Source organism: Leucoraja erinacea, chromosome 19, assembly GCF_028641065.1.
Source record: "Leucoraja erinacea ecotype New England chromosome 19, Leri_hhj_1, whole genome shotgun sequence".
Taxonomy (NCBI): Eukaryota; Metazoa; Chordata; class Chondrichthyes; order Rajiformes; family Rajidae; genus Leucoraja; species Leucoraja erinaceus.
Window position 1 is genome coordinate 420,900 of NC_073395.1, and position 21,601 is coordinate 442,500.

Below are 21,601 nucleotides of genomic sequence, written 5' to 3' on the forward strand. Positions count from 1 at the left end.
ATTATTACAAATTGCTCTTATTATATTGTGCACTAAAGGCTTAAAATATAAGCGAGGGGATGAACACAACTCTGTCCTCAACAATGGAGCTGTGGTAGAGATGTTCTTCAGCATCAAGTCCTTGCCATCCATTACACCAGCAGCCTAACCTGGTCCCTTCACATTGATGTGGTGAACATAATAGCAGGCATCCAGAAAGATTCAGGTGTCCACAAGGTGTCTCTCCAACATCTACACAGGCAAGTCAGAGAGTATTCTCAGCCTGGTCTGGCGACTGCTCTGCTCTTGACCGCTTGACCCTGCAGAGAGTAGTGCCCACAGCACAATCCATCACAGGCTCGGCACTTCCTCCCATCTGGGGGAAGATGCAGGAGCTTGAATGTCCAGACTTAGGAGCAGATTCTTCCCCACTGCCACAGACTCCTGAACCAATCCTCCCTTCCCTGCAGTGCACTTACTATTAATGTTGCAGGTAATTCTGCAAAAATGCAATAGTTAGATTTTTAAGAAAATTTGTGTTATGGAAAATCATATTGTAAAGATATGGGATGATCAATATGGGGAAGGAAATTACGGGTTAGCGTTTCAGACTCAAAATAACAACGTTATTTTTTCCACAGAATTTACAAATATAAAGGTCTTTTCAATTGCAATAAATGGATTTTTGTTACTGAAGCTAAAAGACAAAAGCCTGTAGGATACATTGCTTAACTGACTTGTTACATAAGTATAGATAGAAGTTAGACGCAAAAAGCTGGAGTAACTCAGCAGGCAGACAGCATCTCTGGAGAGAAGGAATGGGTGACATTTCGGGTCGAGACCCTTCTTCAGATAAAAGTGATTGCTTGTCCGTTTCAATGACTACCCAAGGTGAAAGTAGCAGCTGTGTTCCTAAGAGGCAATGGTGTCTGATCACTGCAGGGCAGTAACATGGAAGCAGTTTGTTCACCCTATATTGTTTAAATGTCTGCCATCATGAAATGCTTCAATTATTTTCAAAACATTATTTAAATATTCTCTAATTTTGAGGATCTCCACAAGGATCTGAATTTGAATCATTTGGGAGATAGATATATGTGGAAGGGTCTTTTTTGTTTCATTTGTGACATGATTTATTGAAATTTGAGAATTAGTCCTCATGTTTGTTCAGTGTTTCTGTAAGTTTTAGTTGTTCAATACACTGACAGAATGGACATAACTAAGTGGTTATTGACCTCTGTATTTACAACAATGTATTGGCATGTTCTAGCAATGACTGTGATCGAGCCCACAATGGATCCAGTGGCAAACAACTTGAAGGTAGACAAATAGTTCAGTCTGAAGAAGGGTCTCGACCCGAAACATCACCCATTCCTTCTCTCCAGAGATGCTGCCTGTCCTGCTGAGTTACTCCAGCATTTTCTATCCATCTTCAGTTTAAATCAGCATCTGCAATTCCTTGCTAAACAATTTGAATGACGCGGAGTCACTCTAAGAATGACATCCTCGATTTTTGTTTTAGGAGTTTGTGCGTTACATCTGGCTTTCTGCCAATTTATTTCACAAAGCTGCTAAGGTGGTGATGAATGCCATCCTGTAAAGGCTCTGATGTGACTTACACCTTCAGTAAGATGCCAATTCTGGACAATCAGACAATTCTGCAAAGCTGTAACTCAAAATTCATTTAAATGAACGTCAAAAGGCTGATAGACTTCTGCTGTGGCTTTTTCTACTGTTTTGAAATGTTAGAAATGGCAGCAATTTTACAACCATCTATTTGACATGATCTGATTCTAATTCCAGGCACAGGAATATATCTTCAAGTACATAGTTCATTCTCGAAGCCTCTACACTCTTGCAACTGGGGGGCAGAATGAAGAAGAATTTCGAAGTAGTATTTATGAACTCTTCCAGTCAGTGAGATTTTTCCTTTCCATTGAGAGCCAGGGATCATCTATCATCACACAGACTCAGGTGAGTTCTTCACATCAATAAACAATATGTTCTTAACCCTGTAGTAACTCCATGCCTCATCCTCCACAATGTTAGATGATGAATTGAGTTTATTGTCACGTGTAGTGGGGTACAGTGAAAAAGCTTTTGTTGCGTGCTATATAGTCAGCGGAAAGACAAAACATGATTACAATCGAGCCATTCACAGTGTATAGATACATGATCAGAGAATAATGTGATTCATGTTTTGGACAAGATAAAGCCAGTAACGTCTGGTCTAAGATAGTCTGAGTGTCTCCACTGATGTAGATAGTAGTTCAGGACAGCTCTCTAGTCATGGTAGGATGGTTCAGTTGCCTGATAACAGATGTCAGTTCTGCCAATTTTCAACGACGTACAAGTTCCCCTCAGTTCACTGTTTTAAAGACAGTAGAACTGGTAATCCAGCACGTTCAGGACTTTATCGGCAGCAGATTAGTACATCTTCCACACTATTGGATGTTAATCGGTGTTAATGTGCCTAAAGTTCATGTATTTCTGGAGCCAAGAAAGAGCGCTAGGTGGTCCCACACCGTCCCACACCACCATTCATTTTCATCTGAAGAAGGGTTTCGGCCCGAAACGTTGCCTATTTCCTTCGCTCCATAGATGCTGCTGCACCCGCTGAGTTTCTCCAGCTTTTTTGTGTACCTTCATTTGTGTTGGGTTGGTTTTGCTTTCTGACAAGTACTCAATGAAATTCTTGAGGAAATGTTGGCAAGATTCGGCCACAGAGGGAGCAGTAAAGAGCCTGTCCCACCAGCATGTGGCGAGCGTGACCAAACGTGGTGGCTTGTGGCGTACTGGCCTCGCGGGGCCGGTCCCACTTCAACATGGAGCTGTATGGAGCTGGTCCCGACATCATACTCACCAATCAGCTGGGCAGGATGCGGGCCTACTAAATTTTGACGTCGCAAGGCGTTGGGCGGTGACGTCATCGCGCAACGCCACGTGTTGGGCATACGCCATCAAGACCCTGCATATGGTGTCCAAACCCTGCGTACGCCCGTCAAGGTGCCGCGTACGCCCGTCAAGGTGCCGCTTACGGCCACAATGCGGCTGTGGGCCGACAGGTCGTTGCCGCGCAGGATTATTGGACAGTGTCAGTTTTTCGGAGCCCCGTGATGTCCGGACCAGCCCCGCACAACTCCATACGGCTCCGGCGATCGAAGTGGGACTGGCCCCGCGAGGCTGTACGCCTCAAGCGACCACGTTAGGTCGCGCTCGCCGCATGCAGTCGCATGCTGGTGGGACAGGCCCTTATGTTTGTGAAGTGGCAGGTTTGTGATCCTTGTGGAGTTTTGCTATTTACTGTGTTAAATCTTTATTTGCCCTTCCTTTGTCTACCAGGCTGTGTTTCTCAGCTCTTTCCCAGCCGTCTACTCGGAGCTGCTGAAGCTGATCGATGTGCGAGAAGTTGCCAACCTGGTCCGAGACACTTTGCGCAGCATGCCTGACATCCTGCACGTGGAATATTCACTGGAGGCTATCAAACTGCAGTGCATCGCTAAAACTGTGGAAAGCCAGCTGTTTGCTAATCCCGGTAAGAGAGGGTTTCATCTCTATTAAGGGTGTCATATGTCATAGATTGAACAATGAAATTCTTACTTCTTTTCATAACAAGACTGTCATATGAGGAAAGATTGAAAAGACTAGACTTGTATTCACTGGAGTTTAGAAGGATGAGGGGAGATCTTATAGAAACATATAAAATTATAAAAGGACTGGACAAGCTAGATGCAGGAAAAGAATTTCCAATGTTAGGTGAGTCCAGAACCAGGGGCCACAGTCTTAGAATAAACGGGAGGCCATTTAAGACTGAGGTGAGAAAAAACCTTTTCACCCAGAGAGTTGTGAATTTATGGAATTCCCTGCCACAGAGGGCAGTGGAGGCCAAGTCACTGGATGGATTTAAGAGAGAGTGAGATAGAGCTCTAGTGGCTAGTGGAGGCAAGGGATATGGGGGGAAGGCAGGCACGGGTTATTGATTGGGGAAGATCAGCCATCATCACAATGAATGGCGGTGCTGGCTCGAAGGGCTGAATGGCCTCCTCCTGCACCTATTTTCTATATTTATGTTGTGCTGCTGCAAGTAAGAATTTCATTGTTCAATCTATGACATATGACAATAAAACACTTCACTCTTAAATGCATAAGTTCTCCAATCTAGTGGTAGATGTATGTAATTCCAGAGTTGGTTATTGCCAATGGCTAACATACCCTTGCATAGAAAACACAGTGCTGGAGTAACTCAGCGGATAGCAGCATCTGTGGAGAACATGGATCTGAGGAAGGGTATCTACTGTCCATGTCCTCCAGAGATGCTGCCTTACCTTCTGAGTTACTCCAGCACTTTGTGACCTATACAAGATTCCAGCATCTGCAGTTCCTTGTATATTCTAGTTATGTGTCCTCAACAGATCGATATTTAATTCGCAAGTCGGTGACCCCATCGAGGTTTGTGAAATATCTTGCACCTGATTTAAATGATGGGAATTATTCAAGAGGAAATGTATGCAGTGATGGGTCATAAGATCTTGTGATAGGAGCAGAATGAGGCCATTCGGCCCATCTACTCTACTCCGCCATTCAATCATGTCTGGTCTATCTCTCCCTCCTAACCCCATTCTCCTGCCTTCTCCCCATAACCTCTGACACCCGTACTAATCAACAATCTATCTATCTCTGCCTTAAAAATATCCACTGACGGCCTCCACAGCCTTCTGTGGCAAAGAATTCCACAGATTCGCCACCCTCTGACTAAAGACATTTCTCCTCATCTCCTTCCTAAAAGAACGTCCTTTAATTCTGAGGCTGTGACCTCTAGTCCTAGACTCTCCCAATAGTGGAAACATCCTCTCCACACCCACTCTTATCGAAGCCTTTCACTATTCTGTATGTTTCAATTAGGTCCCTCATTCTTCTAAACTCCAGCGAGTACAGTCCCAGCGCCGACAAACGCTCATCATGGGTTAACCGACTCATTCCGGGGATCATTCTTGTAAACCTCCTCTGGACCCTCTCTAGAGCCAGCACATCCTTCCTCTGATATGGTGCACAATATTGCTCACAGTATACCAAATGCAGCCTTACCAGCGCCTTATAGAGCCTCAGCATTACATCCCTATTTTTGTATACAAGCCCTCCTGAAATAAATGCGAGCATTGAGTTTGCTTCCTTTACTACCGACCAACTACCATACGAGGCTTAATTGCTTTATAAGAACATAGACCACAGCTTAAAGCAGTATTCTTATGTTATGATGATGAATATTCTGTTGTATATATTACTTGTTACAGAAAACTTGCAGCTTGTTATGTAACCTCTTTTTTAGACAACTTGCAAAACAATTGCATTTTTACTAAAACACATTAATATTAAAATATTTAAAGCACCAAGATAAATATTGCCATTCCTTGGCTGTCGTATAATCCTGCTCTTCCCTTCATAATAATGGATGTCATTATTTTCCATTGACGCATGCTAGGCTCACTGGCCGTTAGTTTAAAAAAAATCTTACTACTCTTAAGAAATAAACTAGATACCTAAACAAGGACAGTGTGATGGTGTGGGTTCTTGGGGGAAGAGAAGCCCACCATAGCTGCTTGTTTTCTTACACTCGGATTGGTGACGTGAGGAAAACGTCTTCACCAGGAAGTGTGTGAATCTGTGGAATTCTCGGCCACAGAAGGAAGTGGAGGCCACTTCACTGGATGTTTTCGAAGAGAGAGAGAGAGAGAGAGATAGATTTCGCTCAGGGCTAAAGGAATAAAATGGGAAATGTGAAAAAAGCAGGATCGGGGTACTGATTTTAGATGATCAGCCATGATCATATTGAATGGCGGTACTGGCTCAAAGGGCTGAATGGCCTACTCCTGCACCTATTTTTCCATGTTTCTATTGAGGGGCAGATCTAAGTTGGTGGTTGCTTCACGACGCTGAATGTCCACCATGTCCATGTCGAGAGGAATCTCGGAGAGGCTCAAGGTGGAACTGCTACTCACCTTGGCCTTACCTGGTAGACACCTTGATCAGGTCAAGGAGTCAACCTGACGGAAACCTCCACTGCCACAACCTCCCCCAATAAATACATTAACCGTAACTTACATTGGCATTTGGTCCAATGTAAATCATATAGGTAATATTTATGGTATCTTTTTAATTATGAGCTGTTTAGTAAAATCTCAAAAATCTATGTCAAGTTAGTCAAAATCTTTCAGCTGAGAGTTCCAAGGTGTTGACATATTGGCGATGAAGCACAAAGAGGTATTTCCACGTGAGGTAGTTTGTGACTTGGAGAGAACCTTGGAAGTGGTGATGTCCCTTTGTGCCAGTTTGTTTGTTGTTCTCAGTGGTACAAGGCATGGGTTTGCGAGGCATTGGTGAAAGTCCAGTGAGTTGCTGCAAAAACTCCTGTTCACATTTTATTGGAGCAGAATTAGGCCATTTGACCCATCAAGTCTACTCTGCCATTCAATCATGGCTGATCGATCTCTCCTTCTCAACCCCATACCTCTGAGATTTGGTGCATATTGTAGCCACTCCCTACTGGTATTGATGGGAGTAAATGTTCAAAATGATGGCTACCAATCAAGCCGTTGGTTTGTGAGTTTGTGTTGGTGAAGTAGTGTTGGAGATGAGCATTTACCACCGACTACCAGGGCAAGACATGTCCACATGGTCACAGGACGCACGTGGCTATGCCTGAGGTGGCTCTGGACATTGGTGATGTTGAAAGTGGGCATTTGTTGATGGTATTGATGCTGAAAGTCAAGACAAGATCTGTGGGACTCATTACTACAGAGGACTGTGGAGGCCAAGTCAGTGGATATTTGTAAGGCAGAGTCAGACAAAGGCTGCATTTGGTATACTGTCAGCCAAGATCTGTGGCTACAGAGGACTGTGGAGGCCAAGTCGGTGGATATTTGTACGGCAGAGTCAGACAAATTGTTGATTAGAATGGGTGTCAAAGGTTATGGGGAGAAGGCAGGAAAATGGGATTAGGAGGCAGAGATCAGCCATGATTGAGTGGCGGAGTAGACTCGATGGGCTGAATGGCCTAATTCTACTCCTATTACTTGTGAACTTGTGAACAAGATGTTCAAATTCAACTCTTGTTGGAAATGGTCTTTGCTTTCCCCTTGTGTGCTGTAGAAATAACTTGGTTTTTCATTGACTAAATGCAAGTGGTGAGCAAGTCTTGTGTAGGCAGGGATGAGCTACCTTATTATCTGCGGAATGCAGTGGAAATGAGCACTGCACAACTACCAGTGATCTTCCCTCTTTTAAATATTTATGTTGCAACGTTGTCTTTGAACCAAAGTGAGGTGAGTTCACCGCTGGCCATTTTCACTTTGACAATTAATTCTGTGACCTGCAGGAGGTGCAGGTTTTGCCTGAGGTTTCTGTGGTGTAATTGGTCTGCCAACTCTCCCTCCACTTAGCGCTGCCTTGCAGCTTTGCTGCTGAGCTTCCCTGCGGCAATATCAGCTTTGCTGAGTGACGATTCTGAATGGGATTAATGATATCCATTCTCACAGCTGCTGCTTTGAGAATTGCTGAATGAGGCTTGGGGTGTTTTAGTCAGCTGAACTTGCAACATAAAGATGTGTTGAGATGAAACATTTAAAACCCTCGAGTGAGAAATGTAATCTAATACACATCCATCCGAGGACAACGTTGACCTGTTTCTTGACGGGTAAATTGCAAGCTCCGTCCATTTGCTGGCAGTGTAATGATGATGGCAGTGGTTGATGCCGAGCACAATAACATAGATATCTTTCAAAACAGTGAATTACTGAGTAACATTGTTCATGGTTGGGAAACGGAGGTGTCTCTGGGGAAGCTGCATTTTCACTACTCTAGCTGGATCAAGATTCATTTGTTAAACTTGCTTGAAGATGTGGTCAAAGTTGATGGGAAATGAATGAACTCACTGGAGTCTGGCTCTGGACATTGAGTCTCCACCAAAGATCAAAGCGCTCTAAGATCTTTGCTCTCTCTTTAGCTCTTGCTCCTGAGCTCATGAGAGGCCAATTCAGTCTTTTAAAAGAAAGAGCTTATTTCAGGAAGAAACTGACTCTTTCGCTGAAGAAGGGTTCCAACCCAAAATGTCACCTATTCATTTTTCTCCAGAGATACTGCCTGAGTTATTCCAGAATTTTGTGTCTATCTTCGGTGTAAACCGCATCTACAGTTCCTTCCTACATATTTTGACTGCTTAGCAGGGCATATGTTATGGGGACGTGCCACTGGTTATGTCACATAATGTGATTTGTCTTGTGGAAATAAAGTCATAAGTGATAGGAGCAGAATTAGGCCATTCGGCCCATCAAGCCCACTCCGCCATTCAATCATGGCTGATCTATATTTCCCTCTCAACCCTATTCTCCTGCCTTCATAACCTCTGAAACCCATACTAATCAAGAATCTATCAATCTCTGCCTTAAAAATACCCATTGACCTCCACAGCCTTCTGTGGCAATGAATTCCACAGATTCACCACCCTCTGACTAAAGACAATAAAGTTGGTGGTAGCCTGTAAGACCACACGATAATGCCTGCAGAACATCAATCTATATTTAACTGTCTAGAGGAGCCGGTGAACTGTCACAAAGAAACATTTCCCACGTACGTACGTACGTACGTGCCACCAACGTGGGATTGTTGCATGAATAGTAGACTCAAGCTGTCCACTGTTCTATCCTGAGACTTCCAGCCCGTGTTCCAAGTGACACCGAATGTGGCCTGGAATTGGAGTAGAAGGTGGTGCCAATCAGCCCACAGAACCCATGGCCGGTATTAGATCAGTCTATTCACTTCAAGAAGGAGAGCGGTGGGTGCAAGGTCGTGTGCTTGGCTGGATGTCAAAAACACAGGGCACTATGTGAATCATCAAAACAGGACAGAAAATCAGAGACGTGTAAATACATACACGCCAGGCAACTGTTTGTCCCCTTTATACACGTGTATTTTTTAAGTTAAATATTTCTTAAGTTTTGGTGATTGTTTCTTTGATTTTCTGTCTTTTTGGATGATTCAGAAGTATAATATTTCCTATGATTTTGACAGCTAGCCAAGCTGGGATAGTGGCATGGCTTAGCCAGCTGTCAATGTTTTTTTGTCCCACACCTTCTGCGTTTATCTCTGGCCTTCTGACCATCTGCCTAACAACCCCCCCCCTCGCCTGTGTCCACCTATCACCTGCCACGGGTACATCGTTCCTGCCTCTCTGCTCTCCCAGGTTTCTTTCCCCTCCCGCCCCCTCCCCAATCAGTCTGTCCCAAAACGTCACCTATCCATGTTCCCCACAGATGCCGCCTGTCCTGCTGAGTTACTCCAGCACTCTGTGAAACATCACCTATCCATGTTCTCCACAGATGCTGCCTGACCCGCTGAGTTACTCCAGCACTCTGTGAAACGTCACCTATCCACAGATGCTGCCTTACCCGCTGAGTTACTCCAGTGATGTGAAACGTCACCTATCCATGTTCTCTACAGATGCTGCCTGACCCACTGAGTTACTCCAGCACTCTGTGAAACGTCACCTATCCATGTTCTCTACAGATGCTGCCTGACCCACTGAGTCTGCTCTTTGTGTCCTTCTGTGTAAACCAGCATCTGCATTTCCATGTTTCTATGTTTTTTTGCCATTGGTTTCCTGGAGGGAGTTGTTCCAGATCTTTGATGGGATGACATCTTGACTACGATGCGGAGGGCTCGACCTTCGGCAACGTGAGTCAAGATCGTCCCGTCAACGGAAGGCTCCAGGCCCCCGACTACGGGAGAACAAAGAAGGGAAGAGACAGAACTTTTATTCGCCTTCCATCACAGTGAGGAATGTGGAGGAGTCACTGTGGTGGATGTTTATGATAAAATGTATTTTGTGTGTTTTGCTTTTTATGTGTAATGACTGACTTGGCAAATGAAATTCCTTGTATGTTGCAAAACATACGTGGCTACTAAACATAGAAACATAGAAAATAGGTGCAGGAGTAGGCCATTCGGCCCTTCGAGCCTGCACCGCCATTCAATATGATCATGGCTGATCATCCAACTCAGTATCCTGTACCTGCCTTCTCTCCATACCCTCTGATCCCCTTAACCACAAGGGCCACATCTAACTCCCTCTTAAATATAGCCAATGAACTGGCCTCAACTACCTTCTGCGGCAGAGAATTCCAGAGATTCACCACTCTCTGTGTGAAAAAAGTTTTCCTCATTTCGGTCCTAAAAGATTTCCCCCTTATCCTTAAACTGTGACCCCTTGTTCTGGACTTCCCCAACATCGGGAACAATCTTCCTGCATCTAGCCTGTCCAACCCCTTAAGAATTTTGTAAGTTTCTATAAGATCCCCCCTCAATCTTCTAAATTCTAGCGAGTACAAGCCGAGTCTATCCAGTCTTTCTTCATATGAAAGTCCTGACATCCCAGGAATCAGTCTGGTGAACCTTCTCTGTACTCCCTCTATGGCTAGAATGTCTTTCCTCAAAGTATTGTTGTATTGTATTGTATTCTGCCAGGTTACCAGATGGGCCCCAGTCATTTAGCCATTGAATGGCAGCAGATAGCAAGTTGACATCCATAAATCATTGTAGAGTCGTGGAGTTGCCACCAGCAGCTGGAGCTAACATCATCTTCCAGCGCTGGCATCTCAGAAATAGATGAAGTCGAGATCCTGACCTGAGACGTTTATTAATTAGACATGACATGAAACAAGATATTACAATAAAATGGGTCAGAAAAATCAAAGTAACTTGCATAGTCTGTGGCAAAAGGCACGGGTTGCCACACCAGCACCAAATGTAAATGTTCAGGTTCCAGACTGTGCCGTGACCATCACTGACTCTGCCAGAGGGTGGTGAATCTGTGGAATTATTTGCCAGGGAAGGCTATGGAGGCCAAGTCTTTGGATATTTTTAAGGCGGAGATAGATATATTCTTGATTAGTGCGGGTGTCAGGGGTTATGGGGAGAAGGCAGGGGGGGTTGAGAGGGAAAGTTAGACTAGCCATGATTGAATGGCATAGTAGACTTGATGGGCCGAATGGCCTAATTCTGCTGCTATCGCTTCTGAACCTATGCTGATTGATTGCATGTGTATGTGTTCCAGATTCTCGCTACATCCTCCTGCCTGTGGTCCTCCACCATCTCCACATGCACCTGCAGGAGCAGAAGGACCTGTTCATGTGTGCCCGCATCCTCAGTGCCATGTTCTGCCTCATCAAGAAGGATGGCACGGTGAGTATCTCCAGTGTGCTGAGCCAGCCTGTAGCAGCATTCCCTGGACAATGGGACGGTCTTGCACACAATGATGAGCTTTCATCATTCAAGATGATATTTCCAGTTATCTTCTGCTAGTTCTGATTCACAGTTGGGCCACACTACCCTGTAAACAGCAATCTATGACTTAATTAAGTTGCTGCTTAAAACACAGTGTTAAAGCATTTATTTTCCTCCAGCTAAATGTTAAATAGACTGAAGCTGTCTTATTTTCCCCTGTAACAGTCAGGACATTTATCGTTATTTCTTGACTCTCCCACTTCTGGGTAAACCAGGCTGTTTGTTTAGTTTAGTTTAGAAATACAAAGTGGAAACAAGCCCTTCAGGCCACCGAGACCGCACCGGCCAGCGAGTCGGTTAACACAAGCCTCACATTATGACAAGCGTACGCACATTAGGGACACACATACACACACATATATACCAAGTATACAAACTCAAGCCAATTTACCTATAAACCTGAGATAGTCACAAAAATCTGAAGTAACTCAGCAGGACAGGCAGCATCTCTGGAGAGAAGCAATCGGGACAAGACCCTTCTTCAGACTGCTTCAGACTGTCTCGACCCGAAACATCACACATTCCTTCTCTCCAGAGATGCTGCCTGTCCTGCTGAGTTACTCCAGTTTTTTGTGTCTATCTTCGGTTTAAACCAGCATCTGCAGTTCCTTCCTACACATCCTATAAACCTGTACGTCTTTGTAGAGTGATTATGCAGTCAGATCATGGTACTGTGCATGAATTGACCAACTCTGGGGAGCAGTTCTACGGACTTCCCTGTCATATTACTCGGATTGCAGTATGAGCTCAGCATCATTGCCGTTCATCCTCTGGAGGCTCGGCCCTGATGCTCCAACCGGTCCATCTCCGTGTCTAGCTTGTGGGTCAAAGCCTCGAATCCAAGGATAACGGATGTAAAGTCATCAGTTTACCTTCAGAGGATTCCCCCAGGGAAAGGGATGTTTCCAAGTTGGGCTCCTCCTTCATGCAACCGTTGACAAAGCTGGGCAGCTTCAACAATCAAAGCTCTGGCAAATACATGGCTCAATTTGCTGCTAGTTGGCCAATCCTTAACTTTGGGCCTCTGACATTGATATAAAAGGAATAGAGAGAAGATGATATTAATTTGTCACACTAATTAAATGAAATAGAAACACTTCAGTAAACTCACATATCGGTCAGCGGCTCACCCTTATTGGTTATTTGATAACGCAATTTATTTCGGGAAGATTTCTCAACAGACGGATGATTTTCTCCATTTGCCAGGTTTGAACTTTAAGTTGGACAGAGAATACATTATATTTTAAATTGAAGGATACAGCATGGAAACAGGCCCTTTGGCCCACTGAGTCCATGCCAACTATCAATCACACCAGTTCTAATTTATCCCACTTACACACCCACTCCCTACACACTAGGGGCAATTTACAGAGGGCCAATTAACCTACACATTCACACATCCTTGGGGTGTGGGAGGAAACCGGAGCACCTGGAGGAAACCCACGCGGTCACAGGGAGAACGTGCAAACTCCACACAGGCGGCTCCAGAGGTCAGGATCAAATCCTGGTCTCTGCTGCAGTGAGGCAGCAGCTCTACCCGCTGCACCACAGTGGCATCAGATATTGTCGCTTGCCTCCATAGTAAATTAAATAATAGTTTTAACTTTTATTATAAAAAATTCTATAGACTTTGATCATTGGAGATGAGACCCGAAATAGATAATTGTTGCTGTGTGGCCTTGTGCAGTGAATCCAGTTAGATGAGTGATTGTCTGGGAAACACAAGCGGGTAGAATATCCAACGTCACAGTGAGGTGGGGGAGTTTTATTCATCTACGGTGCCAGTGATTCATCGACAGTGCCCATGATACTGTGATTTATCTACAGTGCCCATGATACTGTGATTCATCGACAGTGCCAGTGATTCATCGACAGTGCCCATGATACTGTGATTCATCGACAGTGCCAGTGATTCATCGACAGTGCCAGTGATTCATCGACAGTGCCCATGATACTGTGATTTATCTACGATGCCAGTGACACTGTGCTGGGCCACGGTGCAAGGCAGAGATATCTGGCGGTTCCCCACAGTGATATTTTTAGTTTGGTTCAGTTTAGTCTATTGTCCCGTGTACTGAGGTACGGTGAAAAGCTTTTGTTGCGTGCTAACCAGTCAGCAGAAAGACAAAACATGATTATAATCGATCCATTTACAGTGACAAGGGAATAATGTTTAGTGCAAGGTAAAGTCTGTAAAGTCTATGGCAATAAATAGAGATAAAACAGGCCCTTTGGCCCACCGAGCCCGTGCCAACCAGCGATCTCCCCATATTCAACATGTGAAAATGAGTAAATTCCAAATTAGGAGGTACCACAGGCATTAATGCATCCCATAAATAGGACTATTGTAAACAATGCTTTGTAAGGACACTCGGTGTGATGGGACCTTTAAGCTTCTCGATTCCTCAACGTGTTCATTCTCGATCCTTTTTTTCAGACGGAACCAGGTTGTACTTGGAATGATAATCCAACAAAACCTTGTTTACTAGAACAAGACGTGCTCCTTTGAGACACAAGAGAGTGCTGTAGCCGGTGGAACTCAGCAGGTCAAGCAGCATGTGTGGAGGTGAAGACCAGTCCTGGTGTAGGGTGACAACTCAATGGCAACTATCCTTCCACCGCCACGGATGCTGCTTGACTTGTCCTGCAGTTTTCTCCCTGTTCATCTCTTTGACCGACCTGGCTTGTTTCTGTGCAGTAACTGCAATGTGAACGGATTAGGCATCAGCTGCGACTCCTTTTTTTATTTAGGAGGCCAATGTTTCGGAGGAGGTGGATGTGCTTGTGGACAGTTTGCTGGGCATGCTGCTGAGAACCATATTAGACATCAGCACCAGACCACAGCCCTCTGGGCCCACAGTGCGATTCCAGTTTCAGGATGTGACTGTAAGTATCAGGACAGGAACAGATGTTTCTGCAACTACACTTGGTTTGGTGATTTATATTCCACACATTACTAAGTGTCTGAACTTTGGTACATTTCAACAAGTGACATTATTGCACATCTATCACAAAGGAAGTTTTGGCGACTGCAACTTTGCAAAGTCTGTCAAAGTTATAAACTTTTACAATGCCTGTTGTGTTATATTACCATAAAATATTTACTTTACGGTATTCATTTTTTTAAACAAAAGTACTTACAAAACTGCATGTAATTAAATAATTTCTTATATCAGATCTATGAAGTTTCTATTTTCAAATCTTTCTCCCATACAGAAGTTTAAGGGGAAAGCTGGCTGTGAAATTACTTTCTCTGTGTTTGTCTGTCTGCACTCCTCCATTTTCTCACTTCCTTCTGTTGTATCCTGCCTGTTTTTTCTGCTCCTTTTCCTCCACTCCCCAGCCAGGATCACATCAATTAGTTTAGTTTGGAGATACAGTGCAGAAACAGGACCTTCGCCCCAGCAAGTCCATGCCGGCCAGCGATCCCCACACACTAACACTAGGGACAATTTACAATTTTTACCGAAGCCAAATAACCTACAAACTTGCACATATTTGGGATGTGGGAGGAAACCGGAGCGCCCGGAAAAATCCCATGCAGGTCAGGGGAGAACGTGCAAACTCCGTACGGACAGCATAGCATCCTTCCATAGCAAAAGGATTTGAGTCTAGGAGCAGTGAGGTTCTACTACAGTTGTACAGGGTCTTGGTGAGACCACACCTGGAGTATTGCGTACAGTTTTGGTCTTCTAATCTGAGGAAAGACATTCTTGCCATAGAGGGAGTACAGAGAAGGTTCGCCAGACTGATTCCTGGGATGTCAGGACTTTCATATGAAGAAAGACTGGATAGACTCGGCTTATACTCGCTAGAATTTAGGAGATTGAGGGGGGATCTTATTGAAACTTACAAAATTCTTAAGGGGTTGGACAGGCTAGATGCAGGAAGATTGTTCCTGATGTTGGGGAAGTCCAGGACAAGGGGTCACAGTTTAAGGATAAGGGCGAAATCCTTTAAGACCGAGGTGAGAAAAACATTTTTCACACAGAGAGGGTGAATCTCTGGAACTCTCTGCCACAGAGGGTAGTTGAGGCCAGTTCATTGGCTATATTTAAGAGGGAGTTAGATGTGGCCCTTGTGGCTAAAGGGATCAGGAGGTATGGAGAGAAGGCAGGTACGGGATACTGAGTTAGATGATCAGCCATGATCATATTGAATGGCGAATGGTGCAGGTTCGAAGGGCCGAATGGCCTACTCCTGCACCTATTGTCTATGTATCTATGTATCTATGACAGCACCCATAGTCGGGATTGAACTCTGGTCTCTGGCTCTGTGAGGCAGCAACTCTACCGCTGCGCCACCGTGCTGCCCTATCACCAAAGCTGGCAACAGTGAGGAGAGTCTGGCAGTGCAAGGAATCGCTGAGAATTCAGTAGTGATCAGCCCGTGAAGTAGCTTTCCTTTAGATGCCCTGGAAATACATTAACTAGAATGGGTTTAAACCAGCATCTGCAGTTCCTTCCCACACAACCACAACGGGTTACTCAGTTCCTCAAGCTTATAGATTATAGCTGTCTATTCTTCATTTTTCACTAGAATTTTCCTGATAGTTTTTGATTTACTTGTCCAACAAAAGTCCTTTAAACTCAGTCCAGATCCAGCAGCCATAGATTTTGAATGTTCAGGAGAGACACAAAATGCTGGAGTAACTGAGTGGGATGGGCAGCATCTCTGGAGAGAAGGAATGGGTGATGTTTCGGGTCGAGACCCTTCTTCAGACTGAGAGTCAGGAGAGAGGGAGACACAGAGATATGGAAGGGTAAGGTGTGAAAATGAGACTTCAAAGGGGACTTGGGATCATTGTCAGCTGGGGAAAGTGACAATGAAGAATACAAAGATACTATTTAAACGGGAGGAGAGTCGGACTGGTTGGAGAAGTATAAGGAGGGATGGATTGAGAGGGAAATCTCTTCAGTTTCGGTGAAACATTGCTTGCTGTTTTAACGTGAATCTGTGCTGGCTGGGATTTGCTGTTGGGTTTTCTGTGTCTCTGCACCAGAACAAGTGTCACGTTGTCACCAGTGAAAATATTTCACATTCCTTAATTACCTAATTAAGCAAAAGGTGACACAACCATTATCTATAAAATGTCAATACTGAATGGAAACCGACATCAAAATGAAGGTTCCAGATCTTGCAGCACTGATGATAATTAATGTCAGAAGTTACATCAGAAAAATAGTTATCACCTGAAACACACTCTGACAAACCACATGCTGCTGACTGCCGGGGAATTTCCTGTAATTTTATGATTATATGTTGTAGTTCATTGTGAAATGTTGTAGTCCTGATATCTCCAATAACAGTTCACCACAGACAATAACTTTGCCAGCTAACTATAGATTATTAATCACGGGTAGCTCAAACAACTTGGAGATTCACCATATGCTTCAAGCAATTATTTTGTTAGTTTTGATTTTTAGTTTTAGAGACACAGCATGGAAACAGGCCCTTCGGCCCATCGAGTCCGCGGCGACCATCCATCATCCACACACTAGGGACAATTTACGGAGGCCAATTCATCGACAACCTACACGTGTTTTTTAAAGTGGGAGGACACCCGTAGAAAGCCCACGTGGTCACAGGGAGAACGTGCAAACTCCATACAGACAGCACCCGTAGTCAGGATCGAACCCGGGTCTCGGGTGCAGTAAGGCAGCAGCTCCACCCGCTGCCCACTGTGCCATCTTATATTTCCCTAGTTTCCTATTTTGTGAGGGTGGAATAACCTGTATGTGGATACATCTCCCATGTGCTATATTACACCTTTAAGGGCTCGTGACTGGCGGCATGTTTGACGTCTCATGTCACCGAACAAGTTGCGGCGTGACGCGGTGTGTGCGGTTTGATGACATATTGACACGCGGTGTTTCCTCAAGTGTCGCAACATTTTTTGTCGCCGCTGGATTTTGAAATGTTCAAAATCTTTCAGTGACCCTGATACGTCAGTCGCCAAATGGGACAGGCCCTTTACATTTACATTTAAGACTTAAACGCTGGGAACATGGGGTTTTATTTATCAAATGAGAAATTGACATACATTTCTGCATTATTAAAGAAACACTTAGTAATTCTATAATGTAGCATTAATGATTGGTTGTCATTGATGGGAAAATAAATGAAAGCCACAAACTGCTGGAAATGTTGAGTGGTTCAGGCGGTATCTGGAGCAAGAAATACCATCGTTAAACCATTGTTCAAATGAAATTCTTTTTGCAACCAAGCTAAACAAATGTGAGAACCAGAGCACTTTGTTCTGTGAATCAAAATTGACAAGCAATTAAATACAAATTTGGAATTCATGTTTTTCCAATTAAACCGTCTGTTGGTCTGTGCAACATTTACATAACAACACATGTTCCATTCTGCACCCTGGTTTTCCATCAAGAAGTGAGGAGGTTGTTATGGTAATGTGAGATGGTCTCTAACACTGCTGTTTGACATGCTGAAGCAGCTAAGGTTCATCCAAGCACCAGATCAGCCAACAATTTGCTCTTTACACCAGTGCTGGGAGTTTCATCACTAGTAACCCACAGACACTCCGTATAAAGATTCATTGTCGATCTTGGGATCAGGCTAAGGTTTTGGAATGAGCAGGATCCATGTAAAACCAAACCTCTGCTCAGAGCCAAATGTCTCACTATCTGCATTATATATGCCCATCGTGATTTTATAAACTATTACACATGTCTCCCCTCCCCCTCCCCCAACCTCTAACCTCTCCCTCCCCAAACCCCACAACCCCCCAAACCCCCCCCCCCCCAACCCCCCCCCCCCCTCCCCCCCCCCTCCCCCCCACCCCCCCCCAACTCCCCCCCCCCCCCTTCCCCCACCCCCCCTCCCTCCCTCCCCACCCCCCCAACCCCCCCCCCCCCCCCCCCCCCCCCCCCAAACCCCACCCCCCCCCACCAAAAACCCCCACCCCCCCTCCCCCCAAACCCCCACTTCCCCAAACCCCCACCCCCCCTTCCCCAACCCCCACCCCTCCCTCCACCAACCCCCACCCCCCTCCCCCCCCTCCCCCAAACCCCCACTTCCCCAAACCCCCACTCCTCCCTCCACAAACCCCCACCCCCCCTTCCCCAACCCCCACCCCCCTCCTCCAAATCCCCACCCCCCCCCCCCACAAACCCCTTCCCCAAATCCCCAAACCCCTCCCTCTCTAACCCTCCTCCACTCTAAGGAAACCTAACCCAGCTGCCCCAGTCCGTTATGTTTCAGGTACATGTATTGAGCGGATGGATGCCGGGTTTGCTAACCTACCCTGGTCTGTTTCTGACAGGGGGAGTTTGTGGCGTGTGTGCTTGCTCTGCTCAGGCAAATGACAGACAAACATTATCAGCAACTTCTGGAGCACTTCACCAGCAAAGATGATCTCAGGGTGAGTCAGATATATTTCTCTGAACAAGTGCATTGATCCGCCAATTAGCCAAGCAGAGAATGCACGTGTTAGAAAAGCTAAAAGAAGATATGAGGTTGCTTTGGCAAGTAAGGTGAAAGTCAATCCAAAGGGTTTCTACAGCTATATTAATAGCAAAAGGATAAGGAGGGATAAAATTGGTCCATTGGAGAGACAGAGTGGACAGCTATCTGCAGAGCCAAAAAAGATGGGGGAGATATTGAACAATTTTTTTTCTTCGGTATTCACCAAGGAGAAGGATATTGAATTATGTGAGGTAAGGGAAACTAGTAGAGTAGCTATGGATACTATGAGGTTCAAAGTAAAAGAAGTACTGACACTTTTGAAAAATATAAAAGTGGATAAGTCTCCAGGTCCTGACAGGATATTCCCTAGGACATTGAGGGAAGTTAGTGTAGAAATAGCCGGGGCTATGACAGAAATATTTCAAATGTCATTAGAAACGGGAATAGTCCCCGAGGATTGGCGTACTGCGCATGTTGTTCCATTGTTTAAAAAGGGTTCTAAGAGTAAACCTAGCAATTATAGACCTGTTAGTTTGACTTCAGTGGTGGGCAAATTAATGGAAAAGATACTTAAAGACAATATATATAAGCGTCTAGATAAACAGGGTCTGATTAGGAACAGTCAACATGGATTTGTGCCTGGAAGGTCATGTTTGACTAATCTTCTTGAATTTTTTGAAGAGGTTACTAGGGAAATTGACGAGGGTAAAGCAATGGATGTTGTCTATATGGACTTTAGTAAGGCCTTTGACAAGGTTCCTCATGGAAGGTTGGTTAAGAAGGTTCAACTGTTGGGTATAAATGCAGGAATAGCAAGATGGATTCAACAGTGGCTGAATGGGAGAAGCCAGAGGGTAATGGTGGATGGCTGTTTATCGGGTTGGAGGCAGGTGACTAGTGGGGTGCCTCAGGGATCTGTGTCGGGTCCTTTGTTGTTTGTCATGTACATCAATGATCTGGATGAAGGTGTGGTAAATTGGATTAGTAAGTATGCAGATGATACCAAGATAGGGGGTGTTGTGGATAATGAAGAGGATTTCCAAAGTCTACCGAGTGATTTAGGCCATTTGGAAAAATGGGCTGAAAGATGGCAGATGGAGTTTAATGCTGATAAATGTGAGGTGCTACACCTTGGCAGGACAAATCAAAATAGGACGTACATGGTAAATGGTAGGGAATTGAAGAATACAGTTGAACAGAGGGATCTGGGTATAACCGTGCATAGTTCCTTGAAGGTGGAATCTCATATAGATAGGGTGGTAAAGAAAGCTTTTGGTATGCTAGCCTTTATAAATCAGAGCATTGAGTATAGAAGCTGGGATGTAATGTTAAAATTGTACAAGGCATTGGTGAGACCAAATCTGGAGTATGGTGTACAATTTTGGTCGCCCAATTATAGGAAGGATGTCAACAAAATAGAGAGAGTACAGAGGAGATTTACTAGAATGTTGCCTGGGTTTCAACAACTAAGTTACAGAGATAGGTTGAATAAGTTAGGTCTTTATTCTCTGGAGCGCAGAAGGTTAAGGGGGGACCTGATAGAGGTCTTTAAAATGATGAGAGGGATAGACAGAGTTGATGTGGACAAGCTTTTCCCTTTGAGAATAGGGAAGATTCAAACAAGAGGACATGACTTCAGAATTAAGGGACAGAAGTTTAGGGGTAATATGAGGGGGAACTTCTTTACGCAGAGAGTGGTAGCGGTGTGGAATGAGCTCCCAGTGGAAGTGGTGGTGGCAGGTTCATTAGTATCATTTAAAAATAAATTGGATAGGCATATGGATGAGAAGGGAATGGAGGGTTATGGTATGAGTGCAGGCAGGTGGGACTAAGGGGAAAAAAAAATTGTTCGGCATGGACTTGTAGGGCCGAGATGGCCTGTTTCCGTGCTGTAATTGTTATATGGTTATATGGTTATTGCCCAGTTTTGGCTTGCTGCTTGACAAGGTTGGCTGCAGAAGTTATTTAGAATCCAGACCATATTCTTCCTTATGACTAATAATTTAAGATATTCTTCAAATAAACAAATAATAAAATTACCAATCAAATATTGAAGAACGACACAGTGTGATAACTCGAGCAAAGATATATTGCATTGGTTTGGAGAGATATTGGTGAGAGAGGAGAGCAGAGAGCACCCAAGGTGATGCACAGAGGGTGAAGACAGACGTTCCACTCTGCACGCCATGTCACGGACTTCTGAGACATGCGCTAACACGCAAACACGTGAACTAACCCAACATAGATCGGACACACGGACGTGTCAGTCAATGACTGGCACATGTCCAGGCGTAACAGACCCACCAATTGTGCCAAGTCCATCCCAGTGATCACATGAGGCATCAGATTACGCTCGAGGAAAGGAACACGGAGAATCTGGCCTCAAGAGCTACTCTATATATGGGTCAAACGTGGGCCAATGGGTCGAGTGGAGATGGGGCATCTTGGTCAGCATGGACGGTCAAGTCTGGTCAAAGGGGCTTGTTTCTGTGTTGTCTGAATTTGTGGCTTTGATTTGTGACAAGAGCAGAGAGCAGTTAGGTGATCGTGGTCTACGATGCTTGGAAAATAACATGCATTTCTCTTTTTAGGATTTTCTGCTGCAGATTTTTACAGTGTTTAAAATTCTTATAAGGCCAGAGATGTATCCAAAGGACTGGACAATAATGCGGTTGGTAACGAACAAGTAAGATCTTCACTTTGTGCATGTTACTGGCAGCTTCTCTATGACTGAAGGATGTAAACTTTAGACCACTGATGTTACCCCAGACATTTTGCTCATTATCGTTAGATGAAGGAAAGCAACCTTGAACTATTCCAAATATTTAAAGTTTGTGTGGTAATTGACCACGGGTGGTGC

The 21,601-nt window shown here is 44.6% G+C and overlaps 1 protein-coding gene across 5 annotated transcripts in view; it reads left to right on the top strand.

Moving 5' to 3' along the window:
* dock4 (dedicator of cytokinesis 4) overlaps positions 1 to 21,601 on the top strand; it is a 238,917-nt gene that overhangs the window by 139,150 nt on the left and 78,166 nt on the right. For all 5 annotated transcript variants that reach the window (XM_055650008.1, XM_055650011.1, XM_055650009.1 and 2 more), the window contains exons 22-27: positions 1,783 to 1,953; positions 3,322 to 3,514; positions 11,084 to 11,211; positions 14,065 to 14,199; positions 18,599 to 18,697; positions 21,333 to 21,427. In XM_055650008.1, coding sequence (XP_055505983.1) covers positions 1,783 to 1,953; positions 3,322 to 3,514; positions 11,084 to 11,211; positions 14,065 to 14,199; positions 18,599 to 18,697; positions 21,333 to 21,427 — 821 coding nt within the window. The remainder of the gene's footprint in view (positions 1 to 1,782; positions 1,954 to 3,321; positions 3,515 to 11,083; positions 11,212 to 14,064; positions 14,200 to 18,598; positions 18,698 to 21,332; positions 21,428 to 21,601) is intronic.